This window comes from Abramis brama (assembly GCF_963993115.1).
Source record: "Abramis brama genome assembly, chromosome: 13".
Taxonomy (NCBI): domain Eukaryota; kingdom Metazoa; phylum Chordata; class Actinopteri; order Cypriniformes; family Leuciscidae; genus Abramis; species Abramis brama.
Window position 1 is genome coordinate 18,023,324 of NC_139975.1, and position 20,578 is coordinate 18,043,901.

The 20,578-nt window shown below is 38.6% G+C and overlaps 1 protein-coding gene across 1 annotated transcript; it reads left to right on the plus strand.

The window, feature by feature from the left end:
- Positions 1-152: 152 nt before the first annotated feature.
- Positions 153-14,113, plus strand: vimr2 (vimentin-related 2). The gene is made up of 10 exons (XM_084132893.1): positions 153-336; positions 1,323-1,464; positions 1,768-1,929; positions 2,096-2,215; positions 3,883-3,978; positions 4,481-4,618; positions 6,164-6,286; positions 10,321-10,431; positions 10,504-10,628; positions 12,894-14,113. The coding sequence occupies exons 1-10, from the start codon at positions 236-238 to the stop codon at positions 12,934-12,936; spliced, it is 1,161 nt and encodes a 386-aa protein (XP_083989019.1). The 5' UTR covers positions 153-235; the 3' UTR covers positions 12,937-14,113.
- The last annotated feature ends 6,465 nt before the right edge of the window (positions 14,114-20,578 follow it).

Sequence of the window (20,578 nt, forward strand, 5' to 3'; positions counted from 1 at the left end):
CCGTCTGCACTTGTGTAACTGCTCTCTGAAGGAGTGGCCTGCAATCATGTTGCAGTGGCTGAATTGTTTCTGTCCCATGTGAAAGGTTGATCTTCTGACACTGTTCCCCTAGTTAGTCTACTTTGTGTTCAGTGAGAGATCCCACAAGCGTGTGTGACATTCTCAGCCCCGCCGTCTATATAGACCCCCGGCTTGTGCGGTTGTCATCATCATCTTTTGCTTTCCTGCTGCTGTCATGGCCCTGCTGAGAGTGTCATCGTACCGTAAGCTGTTTGAGGAGGAGCAGTGGAGCCAGGCTGCAGGACGCTGTGGAGTCCAGGCCCGCTCCGCTGCCAGGTCAGTGCTTTTAGATCTGAAAGCCTTGCACATATTGCTGGTACATTTTAAATGAATGTATTGTAATCAGCATAGAGTTTTGCTCTATTTTGGCATTTCAAAGCATTCCTCCGTATAAAAGTTTATTGGCTAAACATCTACAAAATCGAGATTTTTGGCCGAGTTTAATTTTCACTTTGCTTTGTTTCTTAAAAAATGTATTTATCTGGAGTGGTTATCATTATTATTGTATGAAAAAGTTTTGGGTCAGTAAGTCTCTTATGCTCACCAATGCTGCATTTGTTTATTTAAAAAAACTGTAATGTTGTGAAATATTACAATTTAAAAGCTGGTTTCTATTTGAATATATTTGAAAAGGTAATTTATTTCTATGAAGTCATTCCTCCAGTCTTAGTGTCACATGATCCTTCAGAAATCATTCTAATATGCTGATTTGCTGCTCAAGAAACATTTCTTATTATCAATGTTGAAAGCAGTTTTGTGGAAACCATGATGCAAGTTCTTCTTTCTAGGATTCTTTAAGCATTTATTTGAAATGTAATTTTTTTTAACTTTGTCTCACTTTTGACCAATTTAATGCAACATTTTTTAATTAAAGTATCAATTAAAAACAAATAAACCCTTACTGACCCCTAACTTTTGAACTGTGGTGTGTATATACTGTATATTTCTTAGTTTCCTAAAATACTTGACACTGAAAAGTATTTACTATTTACTTGTATGGATAAAATATTTACCCATTTAACTTTTTTTTTTTTTTTTTAACTGTACCATGTAGTCACACTAGGAGTTCTGTGTGATTGATTTGAATCATTTAAACTGTGACTTCACTCTTCATTCTTTGAATTATAAATACACTGCATAAATGTGTTATTAGTTAAGTTCTCTTGTGTACTTCCTCTTTCCCTTTAATATTGTTTGCTTGGTTTTCTTAGAAAATAAATATGCCATTTCAGACATTGGAAAGCTTTCAGTCTGTTTGACAGGGGTAGAGTGCCTGTGAGTGAATGTCCCGAGCTGGATTTTGCTGCAGCTCGAGCCCTAAACAAGGAGGGTGTGGCTCGATTTGTCAGTGAGCGCTCTGTCATCGCTGCCCTCAACGATCGCCTGGCCGGCCTCATCAATGTGGTGAGACATGAAAATGTTCACACTCACACCCAAGGTTCTGCTGGGTAACAACCAGCTGTGCTCATGCTGAATCTAATGGTCTCCCTGTGTGTGGCCCAATTATCATATTTCCATGATGATGTTTAATGGGGTCAGTCATTTGCCAGAGGGTGTGAAGCAAATCATATTAAGGCCATGAAGATGCTGTCACGGTGTCCTCTACTGCATAGTGTAATATGATACAACATTTTGAGCATAAGCCATTACTCGTATATATTGCATGTCCTCTACTCTCATACGTTACCTTATTTGTGGCTGAGGTAGGTTCGGTCTCTAGAGGAGGAGAATGAATCTCTTGAGGCTGAAATCATTGAGCTGGAAGAGAGACTAGAGTCAGAGCAGATCACCACCACCACCACCGTCAGCATCAGCAGCCCTGCCGACTACAGCCTGGAGGCTGTGATAGAGAGGCTACGGAAAGAAAAGGTACCACTCAGAAACTCTGGCCTGAGTGGTGATGGATATTTATGCTTTACTTGATAACATTACATTGATTTAAGCTGTGTGTGTTTTCTCCTCAAATGTCAGTTTATTTAACACAATCTATTCTGTTGATTCTTTCTTTGCTGCTTACTGGTTGTTTACTTCTTAGGAGGAGATTTTATGTAACACAGAGGAGCTGAAGGGTGAGCTGCGGTGTCTGCAGATGAAATATGATCAGGTGGTTGAGCACAAGACTCTCATCCTGCAAGAGCGAGAAGATGTTTCTTTGGTAATGAAAAATGCCATGAAAACTGCTGATGTTATTTGATATGTGATACACTGAGCCACATTTAAAGATAGATATTATAGAAAAATATACATTTTACATTAACAAGTTTTTCAAACATTACATATCCAATCAAGTGTTAATTTACTATTATTTATATACTATTATAGAATATTTATATACTTGTGTAAAATATTTTGAATTAGCTTTTATTTGTATATTTTCAGTTTTCATTTTAATTTTAGTTTATTTCAATTACTAAAAACTATTTTTAAGTTTTAGTTAACAATAAGCTTAACCATAAACACTGATCAAATATACAAAAGTTTTTTGTCTTAAATAAGAAAAGTTTATCCTTTATTTTATGATAGGATGGTTTCTAAGTTTAAAGTAAATGTCACATGCCTTGTTTGATATTTTGTTATCTAATGTAATGAAATTCATACATTAAGTGTGGCTTAAGTGTATCCAAATACTTTTTTGGATGTCACAATGCAGTATTGAACAGTAAGTAGTCATTTAACAGATAAGCGAAACAGAAACTGAATCACCATGCCACCTCCCCCACCAGATTCAAATCTCTGCATTCATACCCCAGAATATATAACTTTAGTGAAATTCTACACTTTCCCCACCACTAGATGGCAGTGTTAGCCTGTGCTGTGGGTGGGGTGTTCTGACTCCAGTGGTGTGTGTGAAAGTCCCTGGAGTGGCACAGCACAGCTGCTGCTCCCAGATCCACTCTGGAGAGTCCTGATTACAGGCCCCGCTGACTCCCGGCCAGCGGCCATTCTGAAACCCGAGCTGCTTTCTGTAGAAACCACTCCGTCACCCCACAGATGTCAGAGCACATCTCCAGTAAAAGAGCAGATGTGGGAAAGCTTTCACCATGCCTAATAATTCACTCATTCAGCCTCTCATATCTCGTAGATGCAACAGAGCAGGGCTTAGCGCTCAGGCTGGGCTGAGATGAGAATAAAACAGGAAGAGATCCAAAGAGGTAGTTATGATGGAGCCACAAGTATAATATAGTTGCAGTTGCATAAGTTAATATACTTTAGAGATATAAGCATGACGTTCAATATACAGTTTTGTACTGCCACTAGTTTAATTTCACTAAACTGGTTTTAACAATAGCAGTGGTTATGTGAAAAAAAACTGGCATGAGAATGTATGATTTTAAGCACCAGTGCTGCATCTGGCTGGAATGTGTCCACCATAGTGAAGTTCAGCCCTTCGGTGGTGTGGAATAGAGGAAGCAAATCGGCATCGAAATGCTGTCTAGACTCTCTCCCGTACTGGGCTTGTGTTCAAGCTGAGATAACGGGAACAACGACCACTGTGCCAATTCTGGGCTCCGGGGAAGCTTGTGTGTGTGCTGTGCGCGTCCTCTGCCGCCCAGATCCATCGTCACACTGCAGCATTCACATGCAAATGCTTTCATTCTGAGTAATTGAATTCATCGCCAATTAATCAGGCACTTAAGATACCCAGATGAGCCGAATAAAATCGGGGACGTTAGGCTACGTACTGTATGTGGATCTCCTCTCCCCTGCATTGCAGTCTTTGCCAGGGCACAACCTGGTGGCACTGAGGATGCTCGTGATAGAAGATGTAGAGGGTAAGTGCATTGTGTTTGAATTGACCTTTATTTCCGCTTCCCCACTCAGGAGGTAGATGTAATTACCACTGACTGCCTAGCCCTTCGAGAGCAAGTGGCCATCTATGAGGAGCAGCTGGCCGCCATGGAGAGGCAGCACCAAATGGTAAGGCCATGCAGAATGTGGCGTGAAAAACACTTCTTGTTACTTCTTATTTGAAATTGGAAAATTTTGGCACGGGCTTGTGGGGTTTTGCTATTTAAGGTGTCTGCTCTGATCGTAAGGGGAACAGGTTTAGGGGAACGGAGACTGACAGGAAACACGGTTCCTCAAACACAGAATGAAAGAATGTCGTACATGGGGAGTCTGTGGCTGGAAACGGGGAAATATCTGTTGACCTCCCTCTGGGACGTGCAGTATAACTCACTCCTTGCGTATGAAATGAAAACAGAAGTTCTTCTTGTTTTATTAACTGCTATTATTATCTTGATACATCTGCCGCTCTCTCATTATTCACGTTGACGAGAACAAGCTGAGACTCGGACCCAATCTCCTTTTCATGAACACTTCATTGGGGCCAGATTAATGAACAGCTGCCCTATCTTGCACAGGCAGATATTGTTACCTGAGTAGAAACCAAAAGCCATGATATTGCGTTTGTTCACAGAGACTGGAGAAGCTGAGTGAGCCCAGGCCTCTGGATGAAGGTTCTCCCGCTGTATCCCTGCAGTTCCCAACCTTTGATATCACTCCAGCCATCATGGACATCAAGGAGTACTACAGCGAGCTGGCCGAGAGCCTCACGGTGAATTACACACCAGTATATACTCCAGTGGTCTATACAAGCTAAATTGACAGCTTTGGTGGCATTTAGCCTACTGTTCAAACATTTGGGTTCAGTAAGATTTTTTATTTAAAGAAATAAATCCTTTTATTCGGCAAAGATGTATTAAATTGATTAAAAGTGACAGTAAAGACAGTTATAATGTTACAAAAGATTCCTATTTCAAATAAATGTTGTTCTTTTCAACTTTCTATTCATCTAATAATCATGAAAAAATTCTATCAAGGTTTCCACAAAAAGCAGCAGCACAACTGTTTTCAACATTGATAATAATCAGAAATGTTTCTTGAGCAGCAAATCATTATATTATAATGATTTCTGAAGAGATCATGTGACACTAAGACATCTACATTTTACATTTTTGCAGTGGGACTATTATTTTATTTTATGTCAGTTATTTTATAATTGTTTTCTGCTGTAATCAACATTGTGCCACGTGCTGTCAATTGAGTTTGTATCAACTTGAAACATTCCTTTTGAAGGATCTGGTCCCCCACCATCCACCCACCCCCACACTCTCAAAAAAAATTACTATTCTGTGGAACAGAAAGGAGAAATGTGGCATAATGTTCATGCTGCTCTTTTCCATATTATGAAAGTGAATGGGGATGAACACTATCCAGCACTGAGAAGGAACAAAAAAGTTCAATAATACCTATAAATGAGGACAGAATTGTCTTTTTGGGTGAACTGACCTCTTAACACAACTTGTATTTGTGCTTGTGCTTGTATTTTGTATTTTCCTTCCTCTTTCACACTTTACTTCAGGGGGCAGTTTTGTGGGACAGAGAGCTCTGTCCACATCTAGCACAGAGCACTATTGTCCCCTCTGTGTCGTTTGAGGAGTGAGGACTCCCTAAAGGTCATCCTACAGCACCAGTGCCCTCTGACCCTGTTTGCCCCAGGAGTGGCTGCTCTTGACTGGGGTCGCGGTGGTAATCAGAGCTCTGGAGCGCTTCCCAGGCTCCTATGCAGAATGGGTCTGGAGAGGAGAAGAGAGCACTTCTACACCAGGACACTGGAGAGCCTCTATAGGCTCAACAGTCTTCTAGTGTGTGTTTGTGTGTGGGTGTAAGATAAGCAGGCCAAGAACAACTCCTGCTAGTGTGCTAGTAGTCGTACATACACAAAAACCAGTTTGCACACACTCAAACACATCCTTTACCACCATTCCCTGTTTTCATTTGGTCTGCTTTTCTATTCATTGCTCTCTCAGGTGGTCTCAGAACCATAAACTGGTGCTTTGTTTCATTAGCACCGCACAAGGTCCAATTGTCTCACTCACAATTGATATTGATTGGGATTTGGGGGGAACAGTAATTGGAGGCTGATTTTTGACTGGTTGCACCTGCTCACCTGATGGGCCTTCATTTGCTCTTCTTTCTTCTGGGAATAATCAGTGATTCATCTTCACTGCCTGCTCTCTATTGAACTCTGCTTCATGGGTGGTAACTCTTCTTTAGAGATGCAAGAAACCTGAATCTGTAAACCTTTCCTGCATTTTAGTTTGAGTCCGCTGCCGCCGTTGATGCTGCAGGAAAGGGGAAGGAGGAGCAGCTGGCTAAGTTGACTGGAGGGAAAGTGAAGGACATCTCTAAAGAGACTGACGTGAATGTCCTCAAGAACTTGGTGAGTGAGTTTCCTCTCAATGACACAATTGAGCTTTGAACCATCAAAAGACACTCCAGACTGCCATTAAAATGGTTGCAAATGAGGCCTAAAACAAAACTTTTTCGACAATAATTTAAAATTTAGTTTACATTGTCTATAAAATGTATCCGGTTTAATGATATTGTCTCATTAAAGTGCACACCACTGTTTTCTGTAATAACAAACACTGTAACACAGTTGCAAAGAAATTAATTTGATGAATTATTATGAAATGTCTCAAACTCACTCTTGAGTTAGTAGTTCAAATCAGACCCACTCGGTGAATCGATCAGATCAGTTACTGAGTTCACAAAAGACTCCCTCACTGAACTGCTAGTCATTATTTCAGTGATGATAGATTCTAAATGAACTGGGAACAATGTAAAAACTTCTAAATATTTCACTAAAAGTATCATTGGTGTATCACAATGCCATGTCCTCAGTCAGACTGACAGCGGAGGAATAAAGGAAGAGAACTCCTGCTGCCCAGAGTGTTTATTCTAAGAGATTGGACCAGGAGGATGTGAGGAGTGTATAGTCTATAACAGTGTTTATCTCTCTCACCGTCTTCCATTATGAACAATACATTTCACAGTCTGCCAACGCACTCTCTCCCCCAATCATAAACTTCATAAACTTCACACATTCCTGCAGTGCCTCGGGAGACAGCAAATCGCACTGAGCCGTAGTAATAAAATCTCACCTGTCAGCCTCCCTCGCCGGCATGAAGAGAAACTTTAGGTTGAAAAAGAAAAGAGGCAGGGAAGGAAAAAGTGATGGATGCATTAGCGTACAGGGAAATCATTCAGGATTTATGTTTGAAATGATTAGGAGCCGCTTGCTGACTTAGTTTACATCCTGAAGAGCAAGGAAATCATTGGTCAGCCACAACTCACACCTTTACATTTGAGAAAACAATCAGGGTGGTTAGGTTCTAATTATTGTGGTTGTGGTCGTAGCCCCTCTCTTAAAATAAACCGACCGTCTCTAACCACACTGCTCACTCTCATAACACCGTATTCTGTTCGCTGATCAGTGATGGACAGTCTGAACTGTTCATCTTGCTTCCTCCCTTCATACTACATTCTCTTTTAGTTTGCTCTCCTCATTTCTCCTCTATCAGTGGTGTTTCCTACAGTAGCTTGTGTCAGAAAGCTTTGCAGGTAGGATAAGGAGTAGGAAGGCATCAATGCACATTTGAATCCAGTTTTTTATGTTATGTCATCTCTACTAAAATGCCTTCAAACAGTCAGTTTTTGAAAGCAGCATAAATGTCTCCTTCACAGTCTATGATATCCAATTCATTGTTAGCAGTTCAGTGGTTGGCGGAAAGAATAATGACATCTGAAAGAGCAGTTGATTTAATTTCTAGTGTGAAATATGCATTGTTGTCAATAAATATTTTTATTTAGGAAGTTCACTTTAATTTGTTTTAGATGATGACTTGACGAGTGATTGACGATTTAGATAATTGTGACCCTGGATCACAAAACCAGTCACAAGTCGCACGGGTGTATTTTTGGCAATAGCCAACAATACATTGTAAGGGTCAAAATTATTGATTTTTCTTTTATGCCAAAAATCATTAGGCTATTAGGTAAAGATCATGTTCCATGAAGATATTTAGTAAATTTCCTACCGTAAATATATAAAACATTTTTTTTTGTGAGTGAATGCAGCACAATCGCGAACATAAATGGACAAATTTAAAGGCGATTTTCTCAATGTTTCGATTTTTTTGCACCCTCAGATTCCAGATTTTCAAATAGTTGTATCAAAAAACCAACCAACCAACTAGGGTTGCGCGATATGCTCCATTTTCATATCGTCCTATCGTCAGCCTGTGAGATCGGTGATACACGATATTATCGTGAGGGGGCGGGGCTTACTTATTTGATTATTAACTTGCTTATTTACTCATCAATTTGCTTAATTACTTCGTTTTAAATGAGAATCTTTTTTCTATTTTGCTAGCAAAGGTGGAGTGTTTATTAATAGGCTAAATCAGGTTATTTCCTGGTATAGTGAGGTAAAAAAAAGATCCTAATCATTCTTGTATCTGACTCGGAGTATTTCAACATGTCAGCGGGAAATTTACGGACACACATTATCCTCTCATGCCGTTACAGATCTGCAGCATTTTGACTGTTTGACGAGATGTGAACACGTTTTAATTTCTTGATTCAAGAAAGAGTCGGAGTCTGCGATATATGTCCTCCTACCAGTGCTCTCTCTGTCTGGATGCACTTCACATGCGCACCGCACTTCAATAACGCAGGTGTTTTAAATGCCAGGAGAAATCAGAGGCAACAATCTAAAAGTCGATCGGTTATACGCCGACTTAAACTTATGACTTGACTCTGATAAAGGAAAACGGGTTAATGCGTTTACATGACCACATGCATTGTCAGTTTATTCAGCATAATCGAGTTAATAACGTGCATGTAAACGCGCTCAATCCCTGAAAACGAAAGCAGAAACGGACTGCGCTTTCGCTGCATTAACGGCGCGTTCTCTCAGAGTCGACGGTGGATAACGGTAGGCTACAGCAACTATCTTAATTTACTGGCTGAATATTTCTCTTGTGGACTTATTGACAAAGAAAAAATTAGAAGAATATTTCTTGTTAAACAAGTTTGAAGTTGCTTGTGATTTTCACAGATGGCAGAGTTTCACAGATGCTTCGTGAACTAAAGACTTTTATTAGGCCTAGGCGGCCTATATCATTTTATTGATATTATTATTATAATTCATATTTTGTAATTGTATTGTTTTTAGTGTTATTCGTGTCATTAAATATTTTGTTAATGTGCTATGGAAACAAAATACTGACGAACAACGATGCCGCGTCTTCATCTAGGCTCTGCATAAAAATTATGCGTCTGTTAAAGCACTCTTGACAATTTGTGAATGGATCACCTTGCAATGAAATTTCGTTGTGGGATGTAGTTTTTGTTTTGTCTGTTTTAAAAACATTTTCTTTGAGGAGTCCTCATACGCGCGTGATATGGCGCAAGTGTGGTTATGTGGTGATGTCGTTATGAATTTAGGCAAGGCAAATATAATTGTAGTTCCTAATTAATTTAATAACTATACTAGCTTCATAATAATAATAACGATTTAATACATTAATGGAAAAACGAGCCAATTATCGTATTGATATCGTCAAAGGCATCTGCCATCGGCGATATCTCTGTCTATCGTCGATACACGATACTATCGTCTATCGGCACAACCCTACAACCAACCAACCGCCTTACTCTTAATCGAGACCCAAAGCAGAGTAACAACCACTTTCATCGGTTGACGTATCATCAGCTTGTTAATAACAGAGCTCGGAGCCTCCCAGGATCTACCTGAAAGAGAAACAGAGCGTGCAATCTCCATCCATCTCTGACAGCTGACTGTTTAACTTACCTGATTACAGTAATTACTCACAGCAGGCCAGCTCGTGCACAGAGGTGTGGCTGACAGTTCTCTGTGTTGTGTTTGTTGAAAGGTGAATATGCAAAGTGAAATGTCAACAGTTTTCAGACATGCTCGCACAATTACTAATTTAAGACCAAAATAGGCATTAATTACAACATCATGTTTTGTTAAGCACAGCTCTTTGTTGTTATACATTGTGTATCTGCATCTTCATGTTTATGCATAGTGTCTTTGGACATAATTTTGTTGTCCACATTGCAGTTATCAAAACAATGAAATAAATGGAATTATTGAAATTGCATGGTGACAAATCTAAACTATCCTTCAAATTGTATAAATCACAGCTCTGGACAATCACACCAACTTCGCATGATGCCATCTAAGGTGCTTTTTAAAGAGTATTGAAGGACCTCTCATATATGCTGGACACTTACTGGATGCTTTTCCTCTTTGGTGCAAATGCATACATTAATACATTATTTTAAGCACAACCATTTAGATTAAAATGCTATTAAAGATCAGAAATACACATTCAGTCAGCTTTGCCCAAACGTTTGACTGGTGCTGTATATGTGTAATTGCAGATTGCAGAGCTGCAGAAAGAGGTGGCAGAGCTGGAGAAGCGTGAAGATGAGTTGGAGGCTGAAATAGAATCCAAGGAAGCCAAATACCTGGAGGAGATAGAAGAGCTGGAGGTACAAGCACTCACTGTTCATATTTTTCTGCAGCAGCTCTCAGCATCTCACCAGTGTGTTGTTTCTGTCCAGAATTACATTTGTCAGCTGGAGGACGAGGAGGCTGATCTTCAGTTCCAGATGAAGGATCAAAGTGGGGACTATGAAGAACTGCTAAATCAGAAGATGAATCTAGACATTGAGATTGCTGCTTACAGGTGATACATGTTATCATCACCATCACTATTGCTCATACATGATACACTACCTTTGAAAGGTTTGGGGTTGGTAATTTTTTTTTTTAATCGCTTATGCTCACCAAGACTCATTTATTTGATCTAAAACGGTAATTTTGTGAAATATTATTATAATTATAATTTATTCCATTGATGGCAAAGCTGAATTTTCAGCAGCCATTACTCCAGTCTTCAGTGTCACATGATCCTTCACAAAGCTGAAAACAGTTTGATATATTTGTGAAAACCGTGATACAGTTTTTTTAGGATTCTAGTTCGAAAGAACAGCTTTTATCTGAAATGGAAAAATGTTATAATGTTACAAATGCTTTTACAGTCACTTTTTTACCCCAAACTTTGGAATGGTAGTGTAAATCTTGCAGCTTGTTGCAGAGAGGCGTGTTGTTACTTTTCTAAGTAATCAGTGGTTGATGAAATGGACAAACCAGAGTATCATAGATGTTTGAGGGTGGGCTCTTTTAGACGTGAATCAGTAAACAACAACTTAAACCGACCTTAGCAAAAGCCCTGTCAATCAACCCTAGCATTGTGACCGTTTTTAGTATAAAACAGTATTAGTATAACATTTTAAATATGACAATAATGGAGGTAAGACAAAATATCTATAATAAAGACAATAATCATCCCCCTTCTTTTAAATGCATTTTTACAGACAATAAAGGATATATGTGTTAAATTATGTCATTGCACTGCAGAGTAAATGACTGTGACACAATTAACTATTCCTGAGGCCAAGATGGGTCACAGGAAGCGCATCCCCTTACAGTCGCAGAAAGCATGAAGTAATTTCCTTCTTCCCTAAACGCGTGTCTTTTCATGGCATCACCGGATTGGGAATACTCCCAGTCTCCTCTGATGTATGTGGCATGATGACGCATGCACAAGGCATCCCTTGAAATGCCCTTAAAATAGAGGTTCCTGGCCCTTGAGGTTCAGGAAGTGACCAACTTACAAACAAAGGCTCATTAAAATGGACAGAGGGAGCTGGTTTTGTCTTAGTCGACAGGCCATGCAGCTGTTGTCCAAACTCTGTGCCTTCTGCATATGTACATCATTTTTATCAATTATAAACTAGATTTATATTACAGCTGCTTTCTCTTCCTTCATGAATAAGAGATGAAGGCTTGGCTTGTATGTTCTTGCAGACTTTAGAGAGCTGTCTGCTCGACAAACCCCTAATGACACCATGCTGCCTTCTCAATTGCCATTTGGCTTGGGAAAAATCCCAAATGCAGTTTTTGCCAAATGCCGAGCATCTTTGATGCCACATTCAGCATCATTATCAGTTCAAAACAGTACAGACTGCACATCATTCATTCCAGCATCTGTTCCGGCCTCTCGACAGACATTTTACCATGGTATACAGTTGCTTAAGATTATCCTTAGATCAGGGCTACATTGAACCCTGTGACACTATGTTTCCATCCAAAGCTGCAAATTTAACTTAATTGGAATATTATAGAAAACATTTGTAAATAAAGCACCTTTCCATCCCATCTGTTCAAGAGAACAAAATCGTCACTTCCTGGGAAAGTGGTGCAAAATATCTGTAATAAAAAGGGAAGTTGCTGCAATTAGAGAAGCCACTGTGGCTCTTTTTTCCATCATCATAAATGACTTGCGCCTCAGAACATGCAGACAAAATGCAATAAACACTGTCATGTTACCTTGCCTTCTGGTGCCTGGTGTTTGGGAACGCAATTGTTTGAGACGCTTCTGAGAGGGAGTTGAACCAAATCATTCTGATGACAGACTTTGGTCCAGGCATTTCAGAATTCAAACCAACATTTTAGATGCTGTGCAATGCGATTGGTCCACTGGTTAGTCCAGTTACCCAATCTCATTCTCTGTTGAGGCAAAATCAAAAAGTTTTGTTTTGTTAATGTGAGGTAATTATTCGGGAAATGTGTTTTCATCGTAGTTTATGCGCATGTTTTCTTGTCAGATAAAAAATCTATCCGCCTCAATTGAGCGCAAAACTTTTTATATAGGCATTTTTAGAATTTATGTGCATCTTGGCATTTCCATCCAGCTTTTTTTTTTATGCAATATGCCAAAATGTGCATAAAATAGGTGGATGGAAACAGCTACTGAGATTCGGGTTGGTTAGCAGTGAAATAGTTACCCTAACCTTTCACTAGTGCAGATGCAAGGGGGGAAGCTCAAGCTATGGTTTTTGGTCAAATAAATGCAGATTGTGGTGTTGTTGTTTTTTCCCTGCTCCAGGGGTTTGGTTGAAGAAGAGGTGGAGAGACTGAGCTGCTTGTAAGATGCAAGACTGTGATGCTCTTCTCTGGACTGAAGCAAACACAAAGAAACGCTAAAACCACATACAGTTCAACCCAAATCAGTCTCACAAATCAGGATAGTAAAGAAAACAGCTGTCAGACACACTTAACCTTCTGAGCAGATGTAAAGCTTCACTGACAGATGAACTTCAGGGAGTGTGTGCAAGCTCATTGATAACAGGTCAGTGGCAGGTAACCCGGGGTCTTCAAGAAGCAGAAGTGGGAGTGTTGGGGGATTTTCAGCACAGGAATCTTCTACTTGCTGTTTCATCACTGATCACTGAACATACATGCACTATACTGTCAAAAAGTTTGGGATAGGTAAGATTTATTTTTAAAGAAATCAATACTTTTGTTCAGCAGGGATGCATTAAATTGAACAAAAGTGACAGTAAAAGGCATTTGTAAACTTACAAAACATTTTTATTAAAACCATTCTGTTCTTTTGAACATTCTATTCAACATAGAATTTTGAAAAATATTATCATAGTTTCCATAAAAATATTACGCAGCTTAACTTTTCAACATTGATAATAATAAAAACTGTTTCTTGATCAGCAAATTATCTTATTAAAATGATTTCTGAAGGATCGCTTGACACTGAAGACTGGATTAATGACACATCACAGGAATAAATGACATGTTAAAAAATATATTGAAACACAAAGCAGTTATTTTTAAATGTTATATTTCACAATTCACTGTTTTTACTGTATTTTGATTAAACAAATGCAGCCTTGGTAAGCAGAAGAGGCTTTTTCAACAACAACAAAAAAGATCTTACCAACCCCAAACTTTTGAATGGTAGTATACATTCATGTTTCATCCACACTAGAGTTGTATCACTCTGCAGATAGAGCCTGATGACAGACACTTTACCTTTAACCTTTCCTGTTCTGTCAAAAGCTGTCATGTGTACCTAGACAGATGAAGATTGTAGCTTGACTACACAAAAAACTTTTGATTGGATAAAATATTGACATATAATACATATTGACAGTAGGAAACTAAAATTCACGAATAACTCTAGTACTCCACATTTTTCATTGACTTGTTGGACTTTTTGCTTGTCCCTTATGATCTGCAGCTAGTTTTTAATTGAACATACTGACTCTCTTCTGTGCAACAGCGTTTAAATAAATCTTTGCCTAATACTGCATTTAAAAATCATTGTCTTTTTTCTTCTGAACTCTAAGTTGAGTACATTTCACTTTTTATGGGAGTGTTTTCCGCCGACGTGGACTTGAAAGAGACCGCAATCGTCCTTCTGTCAGTCAAGTGCCGTATCATTTCACCACCTTTGAAGTCTTGGAGAGGAGCGCTGTGGAGTTTTACCCAGCAAGCCCTTCAATCTTCATACTGACCCTCACTTGTAAGCGCCCTGTGCTATTAACCCTATCAGAGGCTTGTTATCTGTGCATTTAAGATGAAAAATGCAGCTAATAATGGATTAGATAAGATTATCCAGGACCCGTGAATTCCTGCTGAATTGAAGCCCATCTGTAAGGGCTGCGGTGTAGCTGAACGGACCTGTGCAGCCAAACTGACTCCTTTAATTCTGTGGATATGAAACATGGCCAGCAGGAGAGGAAGTCACTCTGTCTTTGGGGCCCTTATTTTCACTGCTGAGGTACTTAGTCATTCTTGTTGCCCAAGGGCACCAGATCACCCTGAACCTCCCCCTCTTTAAATACACTCACCACCCCAAAGCCTTCAGGGTGCTTCTGATGAAGTATGGGACCCTGGGCCTGGTCTGCTGGCCTGTGGGGACTTTAGTTTGCTTCTGGCCTTTCCTGAGGTTTGACAATGGGAAAGAGGAGGGAAGGATCTGACATCAGCAGGAGGGGATCAAAAGGTCATGCAGGGAAATCTGGCTGGGCATTTTCTTATTCGATGCACATTGTTTTGTTCCTTTTTCCAGCTTGTTTCTGTCTCTAATGTGATGAATATTGTGTTCTCATTATTTGCTAATTTGTTTACCGCATGCTGATGTACCTCAAATTAAATTTGATCAATGAAACATTTCTTAAACACAGGCAATGGCTTTTTAAATCAATTTGCACTACATTGTTAATTTCGTAGGGATGGTGGATACGTCATTTACAATTTCATAAAGTCAATTTTCCCAAATTGAAAAACAACAACTTATCCAGGCTGAAAATGACAAATGATTAAAACAGAAACGGCTGCTCTTTAAAACATTAACAGAATTATTTTGATGATGATGGCAGGTTTGGACATGATGTATTAGTATGGGAGTTTTTACCCCTCTCGGTGGACCCTTATGGGAGGTTTGAGGGGCTATTAACCCCTTGTAGGCCAGCAGTGACATTGAGAGGTCAGAGGCCGGTCTTCCTTTTAGCTTTCAAACCTTGACAACTTGGCAGTAGGGGTCAGTCATCAAAGCTGAGGTTTGGGTCAGCGGTCAGTGACACCCCTGGCCTTTTAATCCTGATGTCCTTGATGAGAAGTGAAAATGGAGGCAGAGATCGAGGGAGAGACATCTATGAATAACAAAGATTAAAAACCAGCTCCTAATCTTCACTAATACTAATGCTAATGAAAGTTTACACACCTGAGTCTGGTCAGTGTTATTGCTAGCCAGAAGGCCAGCCTGTGTGTAAGTATGAATACACTGTTGTAAGTAATAAGGTTTAAAATAAGAATAAGATATTGAATAATTAATAATTAAAAATGGAAATAAACAAAATGGAGCCTTTTAGGGCCATAAAGATTAATTCACTTCATTGTGACATTACTTTAATAATAATTAAGCACATTTTGACAAATGTTCATCACCTTGCTTAGTGCATTCAGAGTATTATTTTATTTTTTTATTTTGGTAGTTAACTTTTTTTTTTTTTTTTTGGTATAATCCAAAATATTTTCAATGGTGGTTATCATTATTATCATTATTGTAATACAGTATTTCACAATCATACTTCTATGCTTTATTTATTAAATATAGATAAATGTAATTGTATATCATTTTAAATATAAAAAAAAAACATTTTACATATTCTTTTACATAATTTTACAATTTATTATTATTTAATACAAAAAGACAATGTCATAATGCCACAAAAAAACTGCAATGGTACTAAAAGTTGGTTCATTTCTTTCTTTCGATTTTGATGTGAAATAAGACCCGGACATGTTTAAATTTTCCCAGTCATGTTTAGATTTACCCTGTTCCCCACACATATTACAGGGGAATTTCACATGAAGAATGGTATCCAACCTTGCATAAAGTAGTCATTGGCAATACCTTATGATATTTGAGCTAAACAGAACATGCTGTTTCAGTCATGAAAAATTGGATTAGGAATTTAAGGTAATGTTCACTACGAGAGCAGCTTGTGATTCAATTCAGCGCTCACCTCTTGACAGACACACTTGGCTGTTTTATCCCAACAACCTGACCGACTGAACAAATAATCAAAGTCCCTTTGAAAGAGAAAACTCATTTTTAAGGTTCAAGTATGATGTGTCTGAAAACGAGACCAAGCATGTTATTACAGCAAATAAACAAAGACAGGGAGGGGGGAGAGTAAAGAAAGAAAACAACGACTGTGAAAATATACAAAAGTGAGAGTCAATTGAGAAAGTCTTTCCATAATAAGAACCGAACAAATAATAAATTACAGAGGTTGCCTTAGCTACAGGGAATCGGCAAGATGTTGCCAGCCGAAGAAAGAAGGCATCACTCTTTCACATTCTCACTAGGATCATGCTGCATACATAACAGTGAGAACACCAAACACCGTTCTAGATCATGGTTGTCTTTATTTTTTCTTGTTCATTCTGATGATAATGCACAAGTGAAAAAGTCTTCTTGGCTTTTTGGTTCACATTTGATAAAGAATCTCATCATTCATGAGGTTACTTTGTTTCTTTGTGACATAAATTCAATTGGGATGTTGAAGGTTAATGATTTTGCAATCAGTGACTCTGTCCAGGTGCTTCTTTCATCTGGCTGATGGATCAACATAGCAGGATGGATTTAGAACCTGACTTTGACAGGATCTCAAGTGTAAATTTCATCGTCACAACCATCTAAACAACTTTTTGTCAGTATTGGCCCATTCACACTAAAAAGCATTATTAGCATCCATACCAACAGACGATAACATCCTGTTTATTATAAACAAAAGCTGCAGTTTTGTCATCTGCTCAAGCTCTTTAAAGTCGAGTGGATTCTGATTGGCTGTCAATGTTCATCAGCTGAAAAAAAAAAAAACATTCTGAAAGTGATTCCAACCATATTGTTCCTCAGTGTAATTATCGTTGTGGTGTTGACTTCCCTAGTTAAATCAATTTAGAACAATTATTAAAGTTCCCCCATATGCTTTTTCAAATATTACCTTTCATGGAATGTGTAATGTAGCTGTCTGTGAATGTAAATAATCTGCAAAGTTGTGAAGCCAAAAGTGCACGCTAAATAAAGTTATTGTCTCTCAAAAGAAAGAATCGACTCTGAACCTCCTAAACGAGTCTTCAGGAATTCAAATCCCATTTCTGTTACGGCTACACGTCACGAAGTAACACATTTTCCTAATGCCCGCCTATGTTCTTTAACAACTTGACCCTCCCTCAAACGCTGTAACTAACTGCTGGTTCGTGTTGTGTATGTCGAGAAGACGCTGTTTTTCTGCTCAGCAAAAACATATTCTCTTTGTAAACACTTCCAAAGGATGAGGATGTGAAGAGTCAGTGGTTAAAATTACCACAGCGATACAACAGCAGTATAACCTTCTGATGATTTCTTCTCAAATCTCCATGAGGTCTAAATGGGATTTACTAAATGCTTTTCCATTAAAGATGGTACAGTACCCACTTTATTTGGACCAACTTGCTCCTCAGAATTATGACCCGTAAGTATGATTAATTATTGATGTATATATTTTCTACAGTGTTCAAAATACATAGTTGTGTGTTTTATATTGTTATGATTGATATGATAAAATCGACGCCATCGCTACTATATTTACAGTGTGTACAATCTCTGAGCTTCAGGAAGCCTCCGGAGCTGAAATTCAGTTATGGTAAGGGACGTTTTGTTTCCGACACACGCTGTACGGGGTAGACCAAAAACAACAGACTGGGCCATCAGACCAATCAGAGCAGAGTAGGCTCTCGGAAAGGAGGGGTTTAGAGAGACTGAATCATCAGACAAGTCGTTTGAGAATCATTGAAAATGTGGTGATGTGCAATGTTTATTATGAGAAAGTGTTTTTTGACCTTTCATGCATGCAAACCTGTTGTAGGAGACCTTCATAACAAAATTAGGAACCTTTAAAATAGCATAACTGGGTCACTTTAAAACTTTAGTTATAGTTATTGTCTTTTGTGTGAACGCCAACAGTTTACCCAAAAATGAAAATTCTGTCATAATTTACACACACTCAAGTTGTTCGAAAACTGCATGAACACAAAAAAAGATATTTTGAAGAATAAGGAAAATATTTTTCCATAGTTTGGAGGGTCCAAAAAATACGGAAGTCAATGAGGCCCATCAACTCTTTGGTTACTGACATTCTTCAAAATATTGTTCAGCAGAAGAAAGAAATGTATACAGGTTTGTAACACTTTGAGGATGAGAAAATGATGACAGAATTAAAAATTTTGTGTTAACTATCCCTTTAAAGGGTTAGTTCACCCAAAAATGAAAATTACCCCATGATTTACTCACCCTCAAGCCATCCTAGGTGTATATGACATTCTATTCTTCTTTCAGACGAATACAATTGGAGTTACATTAAAAAATGTCCTTGCTCTTCCAAGCTTTATAACGGCAGTGAATGGCCGTTTATGTTTTGAAGTCCATCAAAGTGCATCCATCCATGATAAAAGTGCTCCACACGGCTCTGGGGGGTTAATTAAAGGTCCCGTTGCATGCGATTCCATGTTTCAAAGTTTAGTTAGTGTGTAATGTTGTTGTTAGAGTATAAATAATATCTGTAAAATTATAAAGCTCAAAGTTCAATGCCAAGCGAGATATTTTATTTAACAGAAGTTGACTACAAAAAACGGCTCGATTGGACTACACCCCTCTACTTCCTTCATTAGTGACATCACCAGAACCGTGTTTAGACTAACCTCCGCCCACAGGAACACAGGCGTATTGATGGCGAAATGTCAACAGACGGTTGATGTTTATCTATAATCGGATACCGCAAAAGTTTAATTCGAAGTTGTTAGTTTGCTCTGTCCATTTCACCACGGACTGTTTTTCTAACCTGGGATAATATCAAGCAGGCTTCTCTCAGCGTTTCATACTGACGAAGGGGGCAATTTCAACTATATTCCAGCAAGCGGTAAGTAGTGATTTAATATGGAAGTAGCGATCAACTTAACATCGTTTATCTTAGTAGGATGAAAATAATCTTACTTAAACTGTGATTAATATACAGAAAGCGATCAAAGAACAATCCCTTTCCAATCGTCCAAGCTGTCAATCAATCACACAGCGCGAGTTTATCTGGACACTTGCCAAAACTCGTTATGAAATAAATGACGCTGTTACACTGCACAACGAAGCTCTTACTGTATTTATATGCCTCATGTTTGCATTGGTGAAATCATTAGTGAGTGCAGAAACTGCGTTGCAATGATAAGATCTTTTTTCACGCGATCAACAGACTGTCATCTGCTCAACGCTCACTGCAATATTTATGTGATTGAAATAGATCTAAATACATAAAAAACTTCTCACGATTCGTTAATCCCGATAGTTGTAATAGTAAAAACGTATAATAGCTGTAATAGTAAAAGTTTTCCAGATAGTTCCACATGTAATGCCAGATATTTCATATGCAAGCATGTCAGCCAATCACAGCAGTGGGCGTTTACTCTGAAGTCTCTCAGCAGACACGCCCCTTCAAACAGAGTGTTCAAACCAGGGAATGAAATCAGGCTAGGAAATATGCCTTTTATTTCTAAATTATAACAATTTTTGATCTAAAAAACATACTAACATTATAAGGGCACCCCTGGAAACATGATAAAATAATAAAAATAATCCATGGAATGGGACCTTTAAGGCCTTCTGAAGCGAAGCGATGCGTTTGTGTAAGAAAAATATCCATATTTAAAACTTTATCAACTAAAATAACTAGCTTCCAGCAGACAGTCTACGCAAGTTGACCTATGCCCAAAGAGTAACACTTGACAATGTATGACGTAGGATGTAGGAGTAGCGTAAGCTTTGACGCCTCTCGCAGTTCAAACAAGAAACTCAAGCTCCTCCGACATTTCACTTTAAAAATTCTCGTTTTAGACTTCTAATTCGTGAATGGTGTTTTGTTTTTCCTGTATCCTCTGCACTTGCACGTTTGTCAATGTGGAATGCGTCAGGTCAAGTGTTACTCTTTCGCCGTAAATCGATGCGGACGGCCGTCTGCCGGAAGCTAGTTATTTTGGTCGATAAAGTTTTAAATATGGATATTTTTCGTACGCGAACTTCACTTCACTTCAGAAGGCTTTTTTATTAACCCCCCCAGAGCCGTGTGGAGCACTTTATCATGGATGGATGGACTTCAAAACATAAACGGCCATTCACTGCCATTATAAAGCTTTGGAAGAGCAAGGACATTTTTTTAATATAACTCCAGTTGTATTCGT

Bases quoted from the DNA above. Each gene is read 5' to 3' on its own strand.
- vimr2 (XM_084132893.1), top strand. From the start codon at position 236: ATGGCCCTGCTGAGAGTGTCATCGTACCGTAAGCTGTTTGAGGAGGAG. The intron at 1,465-1,767 runs GTGAGACATGAA...TGGCTGAGGTAG, and splicing joins TGGCCGGCCTCATCAATGTG to GTTCGGTCTCTAGAGGAGGA. The intron at 1,930-2,095 runs GTACCACTCAGA...TTTACTTCTTAG, and splicing joins AGAGGCTACGGAAAGAAAAG to GAGGAGATTTTATGTAACAC.